This window comes from Pocillopora verrucosa, chromosome 3 (assembly GCF_036669915.1).
Source record: "Pocillopora verrucosa isolate sample1 chromosome 3, ASM3666991v2, whole genome shotgun sequence".
NCBI classification, from domain to species: Eukaryota; Metazoa; Cnidaria; class Anthozoa; order Scleractinia; family Pocilloporidae; genus Pocillopora; species Pocillopora verrucosa.
The window spans coordinates 330325-345855 of record NC_089314.1 but is presented as its reverse complement, the minus strand read 5'-3'; the positions used below and the strand labels follow the sequence as shown (position 1 = coordinate 345855).

Genomic DNA, 15531 nt, shown 5'->3' with positions numbered 1-15531 from the left:
ATTTACTCGCATTTACTTTCCTCGGCGTTTACTTAATGAACACAGGTAAATCTTCGTTCATGAATGAATCGTCGATAAGAGTGAATAATACTTTCCGTTAGATCATTGACCGTTTTTGAAGAAAAACTTGTCGTTACAGTCCAAGCCAAACCAGTTCCGTTGTTTTTCAAATGTTCTTGCGCTTTTTTATTTCTTATACGCTCCCTAATTGACAGGTGTAAGATTGTGACAGATACTTGTAAAAATAATGTTTCAAAGTTTGTTTGGAAGCCTTTTAAATCACCTTTATCGTTACGGAAATGAAAATGTTTCGGTGAGGCATCTCTTTTTAATTTGTATCACCTCTATTTTAACTACCATTTACTCGCTCAAAAATTGTTCAGTTTATGAAAGATCTTGCCATATTTACAGCCCTAAATCATTCGGGTTCTTTCGGAAAGAATTTCGTCAAGTTAAAAAAAAGAAGTTATTTACCGGCTAAGGGGTCGGTCCGTACGGTGAAAAACTGTGACCTCGGTCTTGAAATGTTTTTCACCATACGGACCCCCCAGCCGGCAAATAACATACATATATCATTTGTGTTTCTGTTTCAATAGAAAAGGTTGGAAGTAAATGTGGGTGAAAAGTGAAATTTACTGTCTATCATTGTAAATATTGGAAAATCAAGGCAATACTGTCTTAACGAGAAAAAATTAATGATTCCCTCTTTATCAAATGAGACAAACGGGAACGAGTTTTGAGTGACATAACTAAGCCAAGACTGCCACCGACATTTTGGATTTCCACCTGGGTAGATTTTGGTCACGTGCTAGGCAACGTATGATCAAGAACAAGATAGAATTTCATTTCAGGCCTATATATCCATTTTGTGGTGTATAAGTTTCGCATTTTGGTACGTAATATCTATTTAGAATCTTCAAAATGTCTTGAAACTTAAAAGAAAATTGTTCTTTAAAAATTCACTGGAGATCGGTAGCTAAAATTGTTTGTTTAGGTGTTATTTGATTTTCGTGTTAACCTGTAATTTCGTCAGTCGCCGGCACCTTTTGTTGCTTCACACAGGAAAAAAAAAAAGATACGAAATACAATGATCGATTTTGTCCCCAATCTCACGCCATAACAGAAAAAGCTTTTGAACACCTGTAAAACTCCGAGCGCTTGGGAGTAAGTGATATTTTTGATGAATCTTTGGATTGTTTTCAAGTTCAAGGATTGTAAATAACAATCTTATGGAAAACGAAGGTTGTTCTCTTATTTCAGTGTGAATCCTCGCACGCCTGCCAGTCGCTAGCGCCGCTTGTTGAAACTGAAACGAAAAAAAAATAAACTCTTCTAAGATTATCATTGGCTTCTTTTTCACCTCACCACTGTTCTTAGCAACAAAGGTCGCCATTTCGTTTGTTTATTACTCGCCAAAAACTATCAAATGCACTCAAAAGCCTAAAATTGAAAAAAAGTTTACAGGAATCGACCAATCGAGCGAGCGAGCGAGTGCCATTCTCCACATCATATCTGCAACTCGCTCTTGCGCATGCGCGCAAGTAACGAGTTAAAAATGACGAAATATTCATTTCAGTTTTCATATCTGCACGTGATTCAACTCTTTTCCTGAATGGTCCAGTCCTAAGAAAACATCCATCACGTGATATCGGTATGGTTTCTCGAAATGGTTCGATGATGAAATACATATGTAACCACTGCAGAACGAGATATACGGTTGAATCTTGACCTTGCACTTGAAAGCTTGTAATTATTTTGTCATTTCACTCCAGAATCAGTACCTCAGGTTGGTTTTGAATTTTCCTTGCGTTATTTGCAAAATATTTAATTAAGTTGGCTTTGCTGTCCTTGATTCGCAGTTAAATGTTTAATGTTATGTTTTGTTATGTTTTTTGCAACTATGAAAAAACTGTCTTACTAGGGGAACTATTCGCAAAAACAGTATGTTAGTATCGCATTCAGTTGTCTAGCTTTTTTAAAATCGAATCCAATGAGCGGCATTAGAGGATTTTGGCGGAATGACTTGCCAATGAAGATTTTAGCCAACTTGGATCATCTGTGATACGTGACTCAAACTTCTGTATTACCAATATAAAGCAGGCGAATGCTGTGTCAGTATAAAGGACTGTTGGCCGCACAGTGTCGGTAATTTGATACGTTAATCTTTTATAACACAGCCAAAAGAATGACTGGTTCCGTTTCACATCAACTTTCGATCAGAAGAAAAAAGAAAAACATCAGCGAAAGCAACACCTTAGCCGCCCCCTGCACTAGAAAAAATAGTATCAATTCTCCAAGCCTGTCAACAAGTTATGCCGACATTCACCTGGAAGAATTTCGGATTTTGAAAAATTTAATGCCTGCTTATGTTAGGAGTGAAGAGTTAAAACTCTTTGCGAAAGTGGTACACGACGTTTGCAATTGTCGTTTCGATTCTTGGATATACAAACGGCAAATAGTGAAATTTGTATAAAAAAATGTTGACTTAATACTTTCATTTTCAAATGCGAAAACTACATACAGAACTCGAAATTTTTCACCAACCTGCGATCAGGAATCCTTTTTTGTTGTATTTCCTTTTGGTATTGCGTACGTTTAATAAAACCAAGGTAAACATTTCGTTACGTTTCAGAATGGAACCATTGTGTATTGATGAAGAACAGCGACAGAAGACTAACAGGGGGTGGGTAGCAGCTGCGAACTGGAAGATCGCTTGTTTGCTCACCATGGCTGTCTTGCTGGTCCTGTTATTGATATTTATCACGCTGTATGTTTCAGGACAAAGGCTATGCGGGGCACAGAAAGGTAAGACATACGTTTGAGGAAGGATGTTTATGTGCAGTTATGGTGAAGGACGATTAGGGAAAAAAAGATAAAAGACCCTTATATGTAATCTTCTTTCGTGGATAATATATATTACATTTATCATATTCCTCATTCAGTATGTGCGCTATTAGTGATCAATTTAGCGGGTCGTATTTCACTGTGCAGCCAGCTTCGAAGGGGCTATAACTCCAAGCAGAAAAGCTCGGTCCGTACTAACCTCGGTTAGAAAGAGATAATTCTAGATGTATGAAAAACAAATTTCTGGAGTTTGACTGGTAATCAGCCTTCTCATATATTGCTCAATTTGGCTCCGCGATGCGCACCAGATGTGTCAAATCTGATCTTTTAATATCCAATGAAAATCAAGCAGAGTGGTTCTTGCTAAGAAGGTTAACTTACCTACGCCACGGCGGAATCATAGTCGTAGTTATGTTTACATACAAATCTGCAAATCACCTATGCTCAAAGACGTGGATATCGCATGTGGTGCATGATACGCCACATAACAGCACAAAGAGAGAGATCACTTGCCATGGTTTCCTCACAAACGTTTCTTTATTAGAGTTTTTGGTATCAAAACGTTCGTCGAGGAAACCGTTTCGAGCAGGCGAGTGAAAGATTTACACGGCGATGTGAAATCACTCTTATGAAGTCGCAGAAAATACACCGTATTTGGGGTCCATACATATTTCTATTTCAGAAGCCACGGTAAAGAATCCTGCAATCTAATTGGTTCTCTACCCGATCAGTATTTTCCTATCTCTGCCCACGAGCCAAGGTAACGCTTTCGTGAGTCGCCGAGTACATCCCTACTTTCATTTTTCATAAATATATCTCGTTTTTCCGGCTGGGCAGTATTTTTACGTTGGTCACAACCTCAAGCCGATAAATATCTTATTAATCATCTCTTTCCGCTCTCTCAAATCACTTTGGTTGACAGAAAAATATTGGTTTTAGAATGAATTCGTATTAGCAATAGTGTCATTACGAGACAAGCGGCTTAAAACCCGTCTATAATTAATTTTAATCGTTCACAAAAAGTACCTAGAAAGTTAAAACACGAGGTATTTGGTTAAAGTTGAACTAATCGATGGAACTTTCATTCATTTAATATCTGAATTTTCTCAAACAACTCGTTCGTGGTGAAAGAGCGAGCGAAGTTTTGATTTCAGTTTTACAACGCTCTTGGTGAGTCTTTCCAAGTCCGTTCAATTTGAACACTTGTACCACAAATAGCACAACAGAAACTGGAAAAAAGGCCGCATTAAATCTTCTTGTGTCTCGTTGGAGTGTATCATTCGAATTTAGTTTTTGTGGAGGAAAGACCAGATATATACACGCCATTGCAACAAACAAACGAGCAAACTCTCACCACTTCGAAATAAAAAAATTTGAATTTACTTACTGTTACCTTCCTCGCTGTTTACGTAATGAACAGAGGTAAATCTTCGTACATGAATTAATCGTCGATGAAAGTGAATAATAATTTCCCTTAGATCATGGCCTGTTTTGAAGAAAACATTGCCGCAGCAGTCCTTGCTAAGCTAGTTTCGTTGTTTTTCAAGTGTGCGTGCGCTTTTTTCTTCCTTACGCGCTCCCTAATTGACAGGTGTCAGATGGTGACAGATACTTGCAAAGATAATGTTTCAAAGTTTGCTTGGAAGCCTTTTAAATCACCTTTACTATTACGCAAATGAAATTGTTTCGGTGAAGCATTTCTCTTTAAATTGCATCACCTCTATTTTAACTGCCATTTACTCGCTCAAAAACTGTTCTGTTTATGGAAGATCTTGCCGTATTTACAGCCCTAAATCATTCGGGTTCTTTCGGAAAGAATTTCGCTAAGTTAGAAAAATAAATAAATATATATTTACCGGCTAAGGGTCGGTCCGTATGATGAAAAACTATGACCTCGGTCTTGAAAATGCATGGGCCGAGCGTAAAGCGCGTGAGCTATCAGTCACAAAGGCGAAAACGAGGAACAGAAAGATAATGCACGGATCGAAAGGACGTGAGTTGTAAGTTATTTTTGTCTTATTTCCTCAGTGTGTCTTACCAAGAGAGGATAAAGTGGTTTCACCTGTTCTTTAACCGATTTTTATTCTCACAAAGCAGCTTTAAATGACGAAAGTAGAAAGCAATTCGAAACAGTCGGGAGCTCTTTTCACAGCACATTAAAAAGAAAACAAAATATTCAGACTCTTATTTTCCCACCTAAGCGAAAGAATAACTACGGTAAAATTAGCGAATCATTTTGGCCATTCTCTCCATTTAAATTTTAGCGGGCAGTCCTGGAAATTTACGCACCAAAAGATTGGCTTGTACTGCGCGCACATTATCTCAGGGACTATATCTTATCTCCCTTCTCAAGAAGTGTTTGGGTCAGCATCTGTTACGCTGATCAACCACTCGGTGGTGACGCATAAACAACTTCTTATCGCTGTTGGCAGTTCACAATTGCATTAATTACCGCTTGCAGCTTCTTGTGGAAAGGAATTTTTAAGAGCTACTGTCAGCATCAGACAAACAGCGGCAAGTCGCCCAAACTTTGCTTTCACTCTTATTTTCATAATTTGTAGCCCAATATGTCCTTATAATTGTGGTGTAGTTTTTTTGTGAAAATATATTTTAAAAGAAAAGGGATGGTTAAAAAGTTACTCTAAAAATTTCCTTGTGCATTTGTGTTGTTCTATCTTGAGACGAACTCAAAGTCCGGCAAAATTTACTAGCTGGCGACTATGAAATATAGATGGTGTGCCTACTTGTCGCCACCGTTTACTGGCATAAATCACTACAATTTGTAAAAAAAATCTAACCTAACACTCTTACATTGTTTATTTACGATTTTATGAGCTATTTTGATGATCACGTTATGCTCTTCCACATTGTAGCCAGATTTGAGTTCCAGTTTTCGTATATTCTCCATCTTATTATATCAGTTGCATGACAAGCGTGACACATAAAAATTCAAAGATGTATCAATCTCCGAAATACCAAGAGATGGGCTTTTTTCCTCTTTGCATGATATCTAGAAAAACCTTCCAGGAACTACTGCATTTAGAAAACTAAAGATCCATCAATGATTCCTTTGCCAGTACGACATAGACTTCAAACTAGACCCTGTGAGCAGGGTAACTGGGATACCTGGATGGTACTGGATCCTTGGAATCAAGTGTAGTGATACTGCGGGTGTCGGATTAGCATTGGCAGAAATATTGGACAAGATGGCGGGCGCACTTGCGCATTTCGCCCATAATGGCGTCCAAATAATATAGGAAACTATATGGAAATTTGTAAAATTTCTAAAATATAACAATCACGACCTCATGGTCCCGTCTGCTCTCGATCGAGACATATTCAGTATTGATTCTGCTATTCATCAAACCTCACAGTGACTCGATAAATAAAAACCACTTACATCCCGAGCCAGTTCTTTTGTCATTGTTCATTGACCTAAGTCGCCATACAGTTCTTCAAAATCCGTCGTTCTCCATCTCAGACACTCGCCTATTACAGGAAAGTGCAGCAATGAAGTCAACTGCTCTCGATCGAATTGACTGCTACTGAGTTCGAAGCGTCAAAATATTCTGTAAAATTGTCATTTCCTCCCATCAAAAAACTTCCCAACGCGCCAGAATATTCCTAATTTTCCATGTTGAGTAAGTGACGAGACGCCATGTTGAAAACTATGACTGAAATGGGTAAACACGAGCAACGCTGATCTTCGAATCATCGGCCATATTTGTTTATGCTCTTGCTGGGAAATAAATTAGTTCTCGGGTCCTTTTCTGAATAAAATATGCTAGGCGTTAAATGCAAATTCAGTAGGCTTGGCGTGAAAATTTAAAGCAAATCAAAGCAAAGCAAAGCAAATCAAAATTCTGACATCATGTCATTGTAACCTTCAAAGGTTACTACTGTAGCGGAGAAGACAATCCGAACGCACAATATAAATCACGGTTTAATCAAATGAAGTACGCGATCAAAATTAAAAACGAAATAAGGAGATCGGTGTGAAATCACAGATGAAGAGGGCGAAGTAAAGTTGAAGATAGCGTGGTTACGATTGATGGTAACGTTGTAGCTGAATTTGTGTGGTTCGAACTAAAAGAAAATGCAGCAGAAACTAAACGAAGAAAATATCCGTGAGAAACGTAACACTAGCCTAATTAACAATAAAGCGATTAAAAAGTGAACTGAAAGCGAGAAATAAATCGATATACGTATCCAAAAAAAGAAAAGGAAATATCTTAAATGTGAAATAAAGGAAAACTTACTTTGGTCTAGCTCCTAAAGATTGTAGATGAATCGCCGATAGCGGATCGTACATGAATAGCAGAGAAAATTGGTTGCGTCGACAGCAACTTATAGCGATGAAATATGAAATACAACATCTGGTACATGTGCTTAAATGAAACTGATTGCAATAGAAACTTATTAAGTAATAATCATTAACCAACGAAGAAATAATAAACCGGAACAAACCTAACAGAAAAGTATACAAGTTACGCGTTTCGAAACTAACAGTCATCGCTCTGCCTCGAAAAATCCCAAAGATTTACTTGCAGGTCTTCTTTTCTTTTTCTTTTCATCAAATAGAAGATCTGCGGTGCTCAAATTGTGTAAGTCATGGTACGAAACACGCTTCTTTGCAGATTGAGCCGTGATCGTCGCCATATTGAATTCTCTTGATACTCTATTGTTCCGGAGTGTAATACGATATACCGCTGATAATTGTTAGCGGGCTCGAAATGTCCTTGATTTCTGGCGATGAGTATATTGAAATAGTGAGCTCAAGTCTGGCCAAGGGCATACACCTATTTCAAAGTATAGGCATGCTATGCATGCAAGAGTTGTTTTTTTGTAGGGTGGGTGGATTACTTGAAACATTGTATTTAACTGGTCTACATTCTTACAAAAGAAAAGAAGAGTATTAACGTGGAAAAGAACGAAAATGTCGAATTACCTCACACACAGGTATTTTGTGGTAGATTATGTGTGTTGTGCGAATAAATGTAACCAAACATAAACTGTATTGGTGCCACAGATACCTGTTAGTACAAAATGCAGACAGCAGACCGGACACAAAATATAGACTGGAGAGTGCAGAGTGGGTACAAAATGCAGGCTGAGAATCGTCTTACAGCTTACCAAGCGTCACGCAATCGCTTTTCCGCGATCAGCCTTCATGATTATTTGCACTATTGTGGAAAATTCCTGGCCCATTTCTTGATGAAAATCGATCGTAATATAATTTAAAGCCTTCAATATAGTCTTCTTACTTTGCGCGCGAGTTAGTTTGTGTAATGTTTGTACAAATTTTACCAACGTAATAAAAGTAGATGATTTGAATAAAGGTGATGGTAAAGCAAGCTTACAACGGCATAAATTGCTAGAAACTACAACGGATACACAGGGTATGAGTAAGTTTTATTGATTTTACGAGAAAAATTGTTCATATTTCGAAATATTTATCGTTGTAAATCGACCATATTTCGTTCCCTATACTATTCCTTATAACGTGTTCAAATTTCCAACGGTTCCTCTCGTAACTTAACACCGAGTCACACAACGCGTGATGCGTTCATGAATTAATCGTTGGCTTTTTCTCGAGACGTGAGCTTGGGCCGCCTGTGACAAGACAATTGCGTAAACAATACTTAACATTATAACATTATACACAAAAAACACAGGGTTTTGGATCACGTATTTATTAAAAAAGGAATATCCATACAACTACAACGAAAACAAACATAAGATTCACCTTCTGATCGTGAAATTAATACCATTCGTACTGTTATCGTAGCTGCGTTCCTTACCATCAAGTGAATCCAACATGGCGTCTTTCTTCACAAGCAGTTTGCATCCATTATAGTTATGTTCTTCAGTCTCACGGTAGTAGTGTTGTTCAATAGATTGCATAGAGTATAAGCAGTTTGGTTTCAGATTTCAGATTTTGATTTTTACAACAATTGTACGTTTTTCAACTAAGGCATTGGCATACTTGGCATACAAGGCATTCAAGGCTTTCATGGCTTTCAAGCGTTCGCGACTCAATCCGTTCCAAAATTACCGCTCAATAACATCTCTTAGTGTGGAATTGCCGCGAACAATACGCCTTGTGCATGCGTCTGTAAGTAATATGAGCGTTTGCGCCATAATGCTCCAGGTGATCGCAATCCAAACACGTTGAAATACAAAACAATTGATAAAAGAGTTTTATAGGCAAAATCTCGTGGTTCGTCATGTGACCCAGCCCTGTCCGTGTATGATAACGTCAATCATCATCAAGATAACACTCGTGATCAGCATGTGAACACCTCATTGGATCACAGTTAGTTATCATGGTGTTGAGGGCCCAATGACCACAGGGTACTATTGCGCAATTTTTCCTTTTTGTGGCGGAGGAAAAAAAAAACGACAAAAAAACAAAGGCATTTTATGACTGGGCTACCACAGGTATCCCAGAAAAAAACAAAGGCATTTATGACTGGGCTACCACAGGTATCACAGTAAAAAATTCTCACCTTTCTCACGCATATGCGCCTTTGAGACCGTCGTGGATAAATTCTTCGCATCTATCAATCTATATCCCTCGCTTTCCTCGGTATTGAAGTTGTACTCATCATCAAAGCTGTCTGAAAGAAGCTCCTCGTCGGCATATTTAATTTTCTTTCTGGAAGAACCAACAGTTTCATTAGAATCCAATTCAGAGAGCTGATTTTCATCTCGTGAGGTGGAAGGAGTTGAGGAGGCGATTTCGTCAACAACAGGAGCGGTTTCTTCAGGCTCTTCTTCCTGTTTTCGCCTTCCAGAAAAAATTATCTTTCTTTTCTTCCCGTACATACATACATACATACATACATACATAAGTTTTATTTATCCTCGGATTTCAGTGTAGCTTACAAGCTAGTATCTCCGATCCTAATTACTAATTTTAAAAGTTACAGCAAGAACAAGGCTATAAAGAGAAAAAAAATTCATAATATAATAATATAATAATATAATAATCATTAATATAATAATATAATGTAATATTAATGTAATATTAACAGAAACCGTGCACTAACAGTTTGCGCTTAAATTCACTATAATCTACAGTCTTACTAAAGTGGTCAGGGAGGGAGTTCCAGTACTTAATAGATGAATAGCTAAAAGAATTTAGACCATATGTGGTTGTAAACGGCTTAGGAAGGGATAAAATATTGGTGCCCCTTAGGGAGTAAGCAGAGATCTTAGCTTGATCAGTTGTTTCAAATAGCACGGATATTTACCAAGATGGAGACAGTTGAATATACAAATCATCATATTTTGTATCCTCCTGTTGGCTAAACCACACACACCTGCCTTGTCTAAAAGATCATCATAGTTCGAGTCCCAGTCCTTTAAAACAAATCTTAAAATAGGTCTATTTAAGGTGTCCAGTTTAACAGAGTCCTCTGAATTACAAAAGTGCCATATGATTGAACAGTAGTGAAAATGGGGTAACATAAACGTTTTATAAAGGCAAAACATAATTTCGGTAGAAATAAGTTTGCCAAATCTTTTGAAGACACTGAACTGATTATTTATTTTTTTACATACAGAGGATATGTGTTCCTTGAAATTAAGTTAATTATCAAGAATTATTCCAAAAAGTCCCAGGCATCTTGTGGTTGAGAAGGAGAAAGGGTAATCGGTTTTGCCAAGAACCATCCCTTGGTGTTTAGCGGGGTTGGCTTTCATCCCATTGGCTTCGAACCATTTGTTTGCTATTTGTACATCATGATTGATCCGCTGTTCCAAGGCTACTGGGTCTACGTCAGATGTGTGCAGTTGGCAGTCATCAGCATAAGTCTTTAGTTTTACAGACTTAATGTGAAAGATGAGGTCATTGAGGAACATGTTGAAAAACATGGATCCATCTGTCCCGTAGACAGATCTTCTTTTCTCTCCGACCATTTTCGATAACTTTACCTCTGATTTATTGCTCTGTGTGAAATGAGTGTTGCATTCGACTGAAACTGACGTTCATATATCCCATAATGATTTTATCCTTAGAAAAACTGTTCAAATAAGATTACATAAAGTGTCTCATTTAATTCCGCCCGTTTGTAACATGATTGCCAGAAAACAGCCCAAACTACCCATAAATCACAAAAATGCTTTTCTCGTTGCCATGGTAACCACGTAATTAGCTAGTGCGGGAATTTTTAGATCACTTAAAAAGGTAAAAATAATGTAAATAAATAGGAAATTATTTTTCCATAGTAAAATTAAATACCTAAAGCTACAAATTCTAAGAAAAACAAAAATCTGAGTTTTGGAGCAAATTTCAGGTTTACCCCCGCCATATTGGGCTACAAAATATGAAAGTAGGAGAGATATCCAATTTTGGGCGACTCGCCACAATATTTCAAATTTGTGCGATGGATGCTGACATCCTCTCTTAAGCTTCTTGCGTTTGAAACGTCTTAACGATGACCTGCATTTTCTCTTCTTTGTCCTTCATAAACAGTCAGTTTTTTTAACATCTTTACTTATCATGGCTGTCCATAGAAAAACTGGAATCAATAAACGAAGCCATCGAAGCTTTTTCCGAACGCCTTGACTGGCAAGACAAACAAATTGGAGAGGATCTCGTAAATTTGAATGTTACGAACACATCTCAAAGGACAACGGTCTTGGAAATTCAAGGTATGTATATTTAGAACTTGTGGTGGTGTTTCTTTAATGCGGTTTTGATTGGTGAAAAGGTCATAGCTGGTGTGGAGGTCGTTGTTGTCATACGTGTAGATGTGCCTGCTCTAAGTTGGTAAACCAGCCTTCCTTAAGAAATCAGTTTTAGGTCAAATGTGTTAACTCGTCTTTGGGAAAACTGGGCGATTTAACAAAACCTTACAGAACTTTAATGTTTGCATTACAGCTGCTGGAGTATGTGGGCCGCAATAGGAGGGGCTAGAATCCTCACTGGGAAACCCGGTTTGTCCTTTATCTCTGGCACTTAAATGGGTAATCGCTTGTCTTAAAAATCCCTTTCTATTTGTCGTGATTGTCTACAGAAAAGATGGACTCAATGTACAAAGCTTTTGAAACATTGCCCAAACGTCTTGACTCACTGGACGTAAATATTGGAAGAAAACTGGATTTAGTAAATGTCCATATCAAGAACGCATCTCAGTGGACAACTGCTTTAGAAATGCAAGGTATGCATTAAGTCGTGTATAAGCGTGTGTCTTGTTTCAGCTACTCAACTTAATGTCTTTGAAGAAACTGAAGAAAGTGAACAAAGCTATCGGAAGCCTTTTCTAAAAGGTTTGATGGTTGAATTTCACAATTTTTCTTTTCCAAAATCAGCCATTTTAGCTCTTTTTTTTGTCGTGATTGTCTACAGATAACCAGGACTCAATGTTCAAAGCCATTGAAGCTTTGTCCAAGCACTTCGACTCCCTGGACACAAATATGGAAAGAAAACTCGATTTAGTAAACATGAATGTTATGAACATGTCTGAAAGGACGACTGCTTTGGAAATGAAAGGTATGCATATTTACATTGATTTTCAACTTGAGCTGTATTGCTTTTGCTTTAATGCGGTTTGTGATTGGTCTATGAAGGAAACTTGGGCCTCTCTCTCAACCAAGGAGATGCAAAAAGAGAAACAAGTCTGACTCATTGATGAACATTTCTCCTTCTTGTGGCTGTTGACGTTGAGTCACCAGTCCTCCCTTGTGACATCATTTTCCGGCCATGTTACACCTGTATTAGGTGGTCAGCCACGAAGAATGGCTGAATGTCCACAATGTTCCACAATTTTTCTTTGCACTACCTATGTGTGTAATCAGCCATTTTAGCTTTTTTTTGTCGCGATTTTCTACAGATAACCAGGACTCAATGTTCAAAGCTATTGAAGCTTTGTCCAAACGCCTCAACTCCCTGGGCACAAATATGGAAAGAAAACTGGATTTAGTAAACGTGAATGTTATGAACATGTCTGAAAGGACGACTACTTTGGAAATGAAAGGTATGTATATTTATATTGATTTTCAACTTGGAATGTATTACTTTTGCTTTAATGCGGTTTGTGATTGGTCTATGAAGGAAACTTGGGCCTCTCTCCCAACCAAGGAGATGCAAAACGTAAAAAAGTCTGACTCAATAATGGACATTTCTCCTTCATGTGGCTGTTGACGTTGAGTCACCAATCCTCCCTTGTGACATCATTTTCCGGCCATGTTACAACTGTATTAGGTGGTCAGCCACGAAGAATGGCTGAATGTCCACAATGTTCCACAATTTGTCTTTGTACCACCTACGAGTGTAATCAGCCATTTTAGTTTTTTTTTGTCGTGATTGTCTACAGATAACCAGGACTCAATGTTCAAAGCCATTGAAGCTTTGTCCAAACGCTTCGATTCCCTGGGCAAAAATGTGGAAAGAAAACTGGATTTAGTAAACGTGAATGTTATGAACATGTCTGAAAGGACGACTACTTTGGAAATGAAAGGTATGCATATTTACATTGATTTTCAACTTGGGATGTATTGCTTTTGCTTTAATGCGGTTTGTGATTGGTCTATGAAGGAAACTTGGGCCTCTCTCCCAACCAAGGAGATGCAAAACGTAAAAAAGTCTGACTCAATAATGGACATTTCTCCTTCTTGTGGCTGTTGACGTTGAGTCACTAGTCCTCCCTTGTGACATCATTTTCCGGCCATGTTACACCTGTATTAGGTGATCAGCCACGAAGAATGGCTGAATGTCCACAATGTTCCACAATTTGTCTTTGTACCACCTACGAGTGTAATCAGCCATTTTAGCTTTTTTTTGTCGTGATTGTCTACAGATAACCAGGACTCAATGTTCAAAGCCATTGAAGCTTTGTCCAAACGCTTCGATTCCCTGGGCAAAAATGTGGAAAGAAAACTGGATTTAGTAAACGTGAATGTCATGAACATGGCTGAATGTCTACAATGTGCCACAATTTTTCTTTGCACCACTTATGTGTGTAATCAGCCATTTTAGCTTTTTTTTGTCGCGATTGTCTACAGATAACCAGGACTCAATGTTCAAAGCTATTGAAGCTTTGTCCAAACGCCTCGACTCCCTGGGCACAAATATGGAAAGAAAACTGGATTTAGTAAACGTGAATGTTATGAACATGTCTGAAAGGAAGACTGCTTTGGAAATGAAAGGTATGCATATTTACATTGATTTTCAACTAAGGATGTATTGTTTTTGCTTTAATGCGGTTTGTGATTGGTCTATGAAGGAAACTTGGGCCTCTCTCGTAACCAAGGAGATGCAAAACGAAAAACAAGTCTGACCCAATGATGAACATTCCTCCTACTTGTGGCTGTTGACGTTGAGTCACCAATCCTCCCTTATGACATCATTTTCTACACAGTTAAACCTGTATTAGGTTCTCACCCACAAAGAATGGCTGGTGATGACCAGGTAAGACAGGTTCCACGGAAAAGAGGTCATATAAAAACGATGTGAAACGCCAATTTGAAGCGCAAAAATGTTACCAATATGCAAGTGGAAAGTACGCATCTAACGCATGTTCAAGGAAGTAATGTAACACAATCCGATCGCATCTAACCTTTGCTTGCGAATGACTTGGTGATCTTTGGCTTCATTTCTTCGAATGTACCCCACACAAACCTTCTATCAACACACGTGGGGAACCTCCCGAGAAATTCAGTATTGTTTTCTAAAAGTAGACTTTTAAAAGTGTAAAAGATTTATTTGACAGTTCGATTTAATTTCATTTAAATATACTTGCGAGTCAAAATCTCAGTTCTTGGAAAATCCCAGATATCTTTTCCTTACACAGATAACCTTCATTACCACTTTGCAAATTATGTGAAAATTACAATCACGCAGGGCAGTGTAACTTGGAAATGATACTTGGAAACAACAGTAATCTCATTGTGAAATTCATTTTGATTCCATAAGAATCGAAATTTGTTTGAAAATTCACACCATGAATCAATATGTTTTATGTCCCACACATTTATTATTGAAAGATCTTTGTTTATGTCTTTTAATTTCTTCAGGAAGACTGGCTCTAATTAACAAAACAATCGAGGCGTGGTACACAAGTCCTCACTCGTTTAACAAAAGTGTCGTAAGGAAACTGGATGTCGTGATTAAGTCAATCGAAGAGCTCTCTTTGCAATTTAAGAACACATCTGAAACGATAAAGGCATTGGCTATGCAAGGTATGTATCTTTAAAATAATTTTCACTTGTGTGTTGTAAGCAATGTAGGATTGCTTGATTTTGCTTTACCTTCCTATGGAAACTCGCATCACCCTAGCTAGCCTATCAAGTATTATGATGTAAAAATGATCATGGTACAATAAGAAATGAGAAACTTAACAAACTTTCTCAAGAGATTTATTACTTTATTAATCTATTCTCTTAACATTTTTATATTCATGCGTCTATTTATTTACATGTATCTATCTATCTATCAGTCAGGAAAATTTTTCCTCTGTTTTTTGAATATTAACTGCTGGCGCGACGAATAACTTAGTAAGTTGTACAGCGCTCATAACCAATTATTTGTGCATCGTGAAAATTTTTTCTGCTTCTTTCAGCGGCCACTTGGGTGGTGATATTAAGCTTTTCACGCTTGAAATCAGAAATTTTGTATGTGGTGTTATGGGTAATTGTTGTTGTAAATGTAAGCTTCTAGAAATCTCCAGATACTAACATGCG

The 15531-nt window shown here is 37.7% G+C and overlaps 1 protein-coding gene across 1 annotated transcript; it reads left to right on the top strand.

Annotated features, from left to right (window-relative positions):
- Positions 1-1722: 1722 nt before the first annotated feature.
- On the top strand, positions 1723-15508 carry LOC131780220 (uncharacterized). The gene is made up of 8 exons (XM_066164645.1): positions 1723-1786; positions 2633-2805; positions 11365-11502; positions 11868-12011; positions 12200-12343; positions 13855-13998; positions 14866-15030; positions 15411-15508. Exons 2-8 carry the CDS (start codon positions 2634-2636, stop codon positions 15506-15508), a joined length of 1005 nt encoding a protein of 334 aa, XP_066020742.1. The 5' UTR covers positions 1723-1786; position 2633.
- Positions 15509-15531: the final 23 nt, after the last annotated feature.